The following is an 8,672-nucleotide window of genomic DNA, read 5'->3' as shown; positions in this document are numbered from 1 at the left end:
CAATAAATCATCATAACTCTCTGGTGACACATCACATATTTCCAACAACTACTTCACAGAATGATTTCACAAAGCCAAAAGGCAGAACACCACTCATAGCACAAATATCTTTCAACATGAACATTGACCACAAGACCATATTAGCCTAACAAATACAATACACCATCTCCGAACATGATCCAACTCAAAAACACCACACCATAACGATGTCACACACCACAACACACTTGCATCGTGAGTCAAAGCACACAGGAGGAATCGGATGCTTCCTGTGACCCAAACTCAGGCTACACTACAAGTCAGTCTGTCACCAAATCCAAGATATCAATGAGGGGCAATCCAATATGACACCCCACCCTAGAATGGCCACAGCAGGTGATATACTGCCTATAAGACACGTCAAATTTACGAATCAAGTAAAAATAAATACCTGACTCAGCAAAAAGGCACATACGTTAGAAGACATCTATTATGGATTCCAGGCAAAATGTCAGATTCACATCTAACGCAGAGTTGAAATAAGTGTATCATAGGATTTATATAAATGACCTACAGACCTTAGAAACTGCAGCTACGATCATGCTGTTTGTAGACGACACTACTGCAACAGTGAGCGATTTTAAAGAACCCCTGTCTAAAACTGCTGATCAGGTCTTCCATGCCTTGCAGTCACTGTTCAGTGCCAACAGACCAATCCTCAATATGAAGGGGAAAAAAAAATCTGAAAAATGAACCAAATGCAAGATATCCAACTGGTAATGGGGAAAAAATAAGTTAGAAAGATTAGGAGGTATAAAACTTTTAGGAAAGATTAAAGTGCAAAGACCATGTATGACAAAGGAACAGTTTTTTTGGAGTAACATGAATAGATGATTAAATGAAAATTTTACATTACAGAAAAGGGCAATTGGAGTCTTGTGACTTAGCTCCACAAGGGCTCACTGCAAGTTGTGAGCATTTACAGGACTTTCAGTATAAATACACTAACCTGTGTCAGTGGCAAGAGCTAATCTTGGAGACCTGCAGACTAATCGAGATTACCATAGTTACACCACGCACAACTGTGGTTTCCTCCACAAGCCACATTGGTGCCATACTTTATAAAGTATGGGAATATTCTTCCCAGATTGTTATTGGGTGACTGCTGGAATGGTTCCATTGATAGGGCCATGGCTGACTTCCTGCACTATTGTCACCTAATCCAACCCACTTTGAAGATGTTTATAAAGGCCTTTGTATATATTATTTTTCTAATGTATCTGGCATGTAGTATATTGCTATGCCCAGTAGTCTAAGGATGAATAAAAATACAGTTATATAGTTGCTGCTCCCTTTCATTTTTATAGTATGTAGTTGATAAAGGTTATATGTAGGCTACTCAACATGCAATGAAATACTCACCACAGTTGTACGAGTTATGTAATACAGTATTTCTAAAATTACATTGCACTTCTAGTTTTTATCATGAAAAATTCAGTAATTATGGCGCAAATGTAAGACATAGGGCTACACTTCAAATAAATCTGTTGCCACAATCTTTACTTCTTAATCATATCCTTTGGCTTCACCAACTCAAAACCAAATTGTCAGATACCCATCTAACACAGACCTTGAGCTACATTATCAACCTCTCTATCATTATATAATTTCAACCAAGATTTCAAAAAGGGTAATGGAAGGGGGGGGGGGGGGGGGGCACTAACCCCCTGACCATTTCTAAGTCTCACAGCCAGACTAACTCATGTTCAGGAAGCAATCTGTTATTGTTTTGCTCCACTATTTATCAGACACTTATCTGCAAACCATTATGGAAAGCACAAGTCACTCTCACTGCTGACAAAACAGCAACCTCCATAATGGTACAGCACTTCATTAATTCACTTTATGTACTCCAAAAAATAAAAATCTGCAATCTACACCACTCCTAAGCCTTTTCTAAGAGAGATGAGTACTGCAATGTTACTTTCAGGTGCTATGGCAAAATTCTATATTCAATTGTGACACAAACTTACAGAAATATGGAAATGTTTCATCTACAACAAACAGTACCAACATAAATCCAGATTTATTGCAAATTTTCCTTTTCAATTTATCAGAAAATCATTTCAAACAGAACAAAATTTGTACATTTGTCACACACCACTACAAATGGCATAAATTATGGCGTGAAATCTGCAATGACATAGTTCTTCATAAACTTACAACAAAAGTCACTTGGTGTCACTGCAGAACAATGAGCTGACTGACTGAAGCTTTTAAGATGCACTGCACTACTGTCTTATATCAAACTGTGGCTTACTTCTGTTTTTCTTCTGTGCTTCCTTAACTTTCTTTTTGAGAGCATTAATGTCCACATCAGTACTTGTATGAGGTTTCACATCCTTCCTTTCAGGTTCAGCTGGAGGAATAAACACTTTCTGTCGTTTTTCTTCACGTCGTTTAGCAGCTTCTGCTTGCTTATCGTCTTTTTCCTTGCGTTTCTTGGCACGACGTTGTTCTTCTTTCAGAAAGTATTCTCCTGACGCTAATAATTTGTCCACTTTACTCTCCGGTTGTGGAGGTGGGAATGGTGTGTATTCCTTCTTAGTCTTCTTTATTTTTGGCTTCTTTCTGTGGCTTAAATTCTTGCTATGGAATTTTGGAAGAAACCTTTCCCAGTTCTCATTTCTAAGTTTGGGATCCTTTGCGAGTTCACGCTTTATCATGAGCGATTTAATGTTATAAACTGGGTGAATGTTCCGCATTGTATCTTCCGCAATCCTGCGAACTTGTTGAAGTCCTTTATAAGGTCCAAGGGCTGCAACTGTTTGCCCTTGAACTAAAACGTAACAGTTAGTTAGTAGCTCAATAGCTTTCAAAGTGCACCCATCGGGACCTATTAGCCTCTGCCGTCTTTTAACGAATTTCTCTCTGTTTCTTACTAATGATCCAATTTTTATTATATCAGAACCTATGTCATCTTGAAGCACACGGACTGCTTGCTCGTATGGTACACTGCGGGATAGCAACTTTATCATATCTCTAGCTTTAATTATTATATATGGATCCCAAGTATGTCGAGTTGTTCTTACTGTCATACTACCCTCAATAAGGTCAAGTTCAGCCTTGATACCATATTCGTCCAACGATTTCTGCACAAGTGGCCAACATTCCCTTAAGTAATGTTCTCTGTATTTCGGAAATAACGTAGCAAATGAACTTTCTTCCAGCAATCGGTGAGGGTTGTCTTCTTTCTTAAACGATGGTATCTTCATCGCCCATGCGTTGTCAATCGGTCCCTTCTGGATCGGCATCTCTTCATCATCACCACCTGCCATAGTAACTAAACTTCTCCTCCCAACAGATGAAACGAGAAATTAAATGTACTTCACTAAGCAGCAACCATGATGCTTTGAATACCTTTTTGCATTACTGTTCTAAACAATCATACACAAGGAAAATATGCACCACAACATACCGCACACGACAAAACCGATCACCTACCAAAACACTCCAAAGATCTTGCTACTGTAGATGTGACTGATCAAACATCGCCCGCTATCCGTTAATAGGTTGGTATTCGTGGAGCTATGTTGGCAACAGAGAAGTATCACTCTGAACAGCACCCCGTACTCTTCACTTATTCAGTATTCAGACTCCTAATATTTATGTGCACAGAAGTTGTGACACTGTCTGTAATCGAACATCTCCTTACACACGTGCTCTACACTGTAAGGATAGGTTGGAGTGGTATTACCACTCATGAAACCGACGTTTGTATGATCGACATTCAACCTACAGTAGCCAATTTTTCGTGCCAGATGATTGATGGTCGATTGATGGTCAGTGGCCGAAACCGGTAGCAAATTAGTAAATTGTTATTATGCAGCCAAGTTTCATGAATTTCCTGACACTTATATTCGCTGCCGGCAGTTGCCTGAAGAACACATTTACAATGGGTGGGCGGTGGCACTTCGCAGTAGGGATGGAACATGGATAGATAAATATCGATATTCTGCATAATTGAATATTACGCAACTAATTATCGATATTGACTACAATTGAAAAAAATTTCGATATAACTGCCAAAAAATTATGTTTAAGAATTAATAAAATATTAAGGCAACCTAAATTTAATTATACATTATTTCACTAAAACTTTTATAAGATTGATGAAACCTTCCCATATTTCTCCACAGTATGAAATGGCAAATCTCTTTCGAAATGTGAAACCAAACAGCTTTATTTATTTTTTGTCGTCGTTCTCCTCGTGCAAACGAGTCCTACATCCTTGCGTACAGGTTGCATAAGCGTCTGATGACGTCGAAGCAACTCTCTGTATCAACACTGACATGGTTCGATTTAGACCCCGTATTCCTCTATTGTAGCGACAGTTGGTTATAGTATATTCCTGGAGTCATCATTTAAACCCGGTTCTTGGAACTTTGTTAGTAGACTTCCCACACTAACTGGACTTTTACCATTGTTTGACTGAAAACAAAACACTTTTGAGAAGTATTTCCTTCTTATTTTTTGTTGCACACAGTGAAATCACGAATATAAACACAAAACGAACAACTAACAGGAGAGGTTGCCAGAACAAAGACAGCTGCCATCTCCTCACCCCCAAAAAATTCCTCCCCTACATCGTAGCCAACTGTGGATGACGCATCTGTAGTATTGCGAACTCTCTTGCTGAGTATGCTGCATGTCACACAAAGGCCTTTATAGAAAGACATCACCCTCAAACGTACATTACAGACTTCCTGTACAAAATCCTAATGCACCCACAATCCTCACACCATCTCCAAGAATTACAAATAAACGTCTCCCTCACCACCCAATTAAAAAGAGAAGAAAAAAAATCATGTGGCATTATTGGCTGGGCGACCCCAACCAGGATTGTTCTGCCACTTAGTGCTGTGTCAATTATGATGAAATGATGATGAGGACAACCCAACACCCAGTCCCAGAGCTGATAAAATTTCCAACCTATATGGGAACCAAACCCAGACTTCCAGCATAGCAGTTAATCACGCTGACCACTCAGCAAAAGAGATGGACTCATCACTCAGGAACTGGAACAGCTGAACAATATCCTTCATTGGGGTTTTGATTATCTATTACGATGTCCTGAAATGGACACCCTACCTGAGGTCATTCCCACCTCTCCTGAAATGGTGTTCTATTGCCTAGCCAACTTGCACATCATCATAGTCCATCCCTATGGCACTCTCCCAACCATCCCCTTGCAAACGGATCACATCTCTGTGGAAGACCAAGGTGCAAGACATGCACAAACCACCCACCCAGCCCTTCCTATTTCAAAGCTGTCATAGGCTTATCCAGCCCAACCAAAGGCCAGGACACCTGTGAAAGCAGCCACGTCATATTCTAACTCTGCTGCAAAAATTGCACAGCTTTTTATGTTGGTACAACTACCTACCAGTTGCCCACCAGGATGAATGGCCACTACCAATCTGTTGCAAGAACAAAGTTGGTGGCACAACATGCAGCTGAGTATAACATGCTCAGTTTTAATGATTACTTCACCACTTGGGCCATCTGTATCCTTCCCTCCACCACCAGCTTCTCCGAACTATGCAGATGGGAGTTATTCATGCAAGACATCCTTCACTCTCGTTATCATCCTAGCATCAATCTCTGGTAGCCCTCTGTCCCTACAACCTCCATCCAACTGTTTCCCTTTACTGTGTCCCAACACCTCCTCCCAGTTCATGTCTGTAAGTCATCTCCAGCAAGCGTCGCTTCCCACCAGCCCTATCACATGCATAACCCATGCACCTGCCACCTCCTCATACCACATTCTCAGCCAGCAAACCAATAGCCTTCTTTCAAACCAGTAGCCTTCCAACCCAAATCCCTCTCCTTGCCTCCTACCTCTCTCTTACTCTACACACCCAACATGACACAACCCCCACTCCGATTTAGTCCACCTGCTGAAATCCACATCCAGCCAGCACCATGTAGACTTAGGGTTTGTGTGTGTGTGTGTGTCTGTGTCTGTGTGTGTGTGTGTGTGTGTGTGTGTGTGTGTGTGTTTTGCTGAGTGGTGTCATTAGCTCCTAAAGTATTTACATTTTACCTGACTTTCCTACAAAATTACTATCTACATTGTTTTCCACGTTCACTTAATAGGCCGCTATGACCGAGCGGTTCTTGGCACTTCAGTTGGGAACTGCGCTGCTAAGGTCGCAGCATCGAATCCTGCCTTAGGCGTGGATGTGTGTGATGTCCTTAGGTTAGTTAGGTTTAAGAAGTTCTAAGTCAAGGGGACTGATGACCACAGATGTTAAGTCCCATAGTGATTAGAGCCATTTTTTTACACTTCATGCCAGGATTAATTTGCCACTGCTCCAGGAAGTTATTACTAATTTTACTGTCAGCACCTGTGTTACTATTCATGTCTCTGCATATTGTTATGTTAGTTTAACTGGCAGACAATATTATTAGTAACCTCAAACATTTTGCAGATGATGCAGTTCTTAGTAATGACATATTGTCTGAAAAAGACTGCACAAATATTCAGTCAGATCTTGATAAGATTTCAGAGTGGTACAAATACTGACAACTTGTTTTAAAAATTCGAAAATGTAAAACTGTGCACTCCCCAAAATGCATAAAAGTAGTGTTCCATGACTATGATATGACTGAGTCCCAGTTGAAATCACTCAATTCATACAAATATGTAGTTTTAACAATTTGTATAGATATTACATATAATGATCAAATAGGTTCAGTCATAGGTAAAGTATGTGGCACATTGCAAAGGAGATTGCTTACAAAACATTAGTGCAACCTATCATAGACCATTGCTTAAGTGTACAACACCCAATCCAAGCACAGACTGAATGTATAGAAAGAAGGGCAGCTCACATTGTCACCTTTGTTTGACCCTTAGGTGAAACTTATTGAGATACTGGAAAACCTGAAGTGGCAGATGCTTGAAGATAGATACTAAATATCCCAAGTAGGCAAACTTAACAAAGTTTCAAGAACCAGTGGCAGATGCTTGAAGATAGATACTAAATATCCCAAGTAGGCAAACTTAACAATGTTTCAAGAACCAGCTGAAGTCAATGTGAATGGAATGGGAAGAAACCCAAATGAGTGGTTTAGTGTAAAGCACTCTGTGCCTTGTACCCTCGCAGTGGTTAGCAAGGTATATATATAAATGTAATAGAGAAGCTGCAAAAGTGTGCTTTTGGTGAATCTAATGAGTAGAATAGGATAACACTAGAGAACAAGCTGCAAACTGCTGTTTCATCAAGGAAATCCTACTCGGGGCCAACAGATGAGAGGTATGCTGAGCTTGAATCTGGGGTTTCCTTTGTACAGGTTGAAAAGGAAGATGGAATGGCTATCTCCCAAAAATAACCCAGTTGAAGAGCTTGGAAATTATGAAGACCTTAAACATATAACAAACAGATTTCCATGGGAGTATTGGTTTGTGCTGCAGGTTTGTGCATAGACATGGGTTCTCTAACAAATGAAGTGCTTCAGTTGGACAGAGGTGGCCATAAGGTATCATTGAGAAATTCTTCAACTTCCAGAAGCGTTTAAGCCAAATGCAGCTATATACTAGAAAGGTAACACCAATGAGACAGCTGTCTTTTGAAACATTCCAGTGACATTGCACTATAAAAGGATGAAACGTACCTCATTAACAGCAGTTGGTAACCAAAAACAAATAATTTTGCTGTGACATTAGAAGTTACTGCAGATGGAGTAAAGCTACTCACTTATGTTATTCTGATGCATAAAACTTTCTCGAGGAGAATGACAGTGATGAAACAAATACTAGTAGTGAAGTTACGAATGACAGCAATGAACACTGTGATTCAAAGGTTGGTATTTCAGTGTATTTCACCTACATTACAACAAAAAACTGTGATAAGGAGTGAACAGTTCTTTTTAAATGGGTAATGTATCATAAATTTTTCTTATATTTGGATCAGTGTAGTATTGGGTCAAACTGATGTTAAAACTCTTCCTCTTCACTCAATGGCTATATCTCACATGCAAAGAATTGGAAATTGTGTGATCTGAGGTTTTCCAGGTGTACAGAGATCTTGAAAATTTCTCTGGTATTCAGCCAGGTAGTGTCGTTCAAAAGATGCGATATTTCGGTAAGCTGATTTCTTGCCATCTTCAGGCGTTCTTGATGTCTGATTGATCTCTGATGGATGCCAACTTTATATAATCTCCAACCGTCTCCTGCAACCTCCATCGGGGCATTTCCGAGTGGCCTGCGGCCAGTGGTGGGGGAAGGGTGACACTGGGTGGAGGGGGAAGCGCAGGGCCCCCGTGACATATCATGGGCCTCAGTCTTTCCGCAGCTATGGCCACTTGCAGAACTCTGTCGTCATGGTGACAATGCTTCTTCTTCTTCTTCTTCTTCTTCTTCTTCTTCTTCAGGTGCCCTGACAGGAGTGGATTCCTGTGTAGACTGTCATTGTGTTTTAATCATACTCAAAGCTGGATCCCCTGGGATCCATTGTGTTTTAATCATACTCCAAGCTGGATCCCTTCGTATGAGTCGAAAAGGGCTTTACATTTTTGGAATGAAATAGAAATTTATTGAGATAACTTTCAGAATTGGTGGATGTGCTATTTTGTAGCAAACAACCTCAAGTTTGATTCATGGAGTGCATCAGCACCCTATTCCATCA

General features: G+C 40.2%; 1 protein-coding gene across 1 annotated transcript; it reads right to left on the bottom strand.

Annotated features, from left to right (window-relative positions):
• Nucleotides 1-2,046: 2,046 nt before the first annotated feature.
• Nucleotides 2,047-3,942, bottom strand: LOC126278550 (KRR1 small subunit processome component homolog). The gene has a single exon (XM_049978732.1). The coding sequence runs from the start codon at nucleotides 3,315-3,317 to the stop codon at nucleotides 2,271-2,273; it is 1,047 nt and encodes a 348-aa protein (XP_049834689.1). The 5' UTR covers nucleotides 3,318-3,942; the 3' UTR covers nucleotides 2,047-2,270.
• Between the last annotated feature and the right edge of the window lie 4,730 nt (nucleotides 3,943-8,672).

Source organism: Schistocerca gregaria, chromosome 6 (assembly GCF_023897955.1).
Source record: "Schistocerca gregaria isolate iqSchGreg1 chromosome 6, iqSchGreg1.2, whole genome shotgun sequence".
Classification (NCBI taxonomy): Eukaryota; Metazoa; Arthropoda; class Insecta; order Orthoptera; family Acrididae; genus Schistocerca; species Schistocerca gregaria.
Note: the sequence above shows the minus strand (reverse complement) of the source record. Positions and strands in the feature narration are given on the sequence as shown.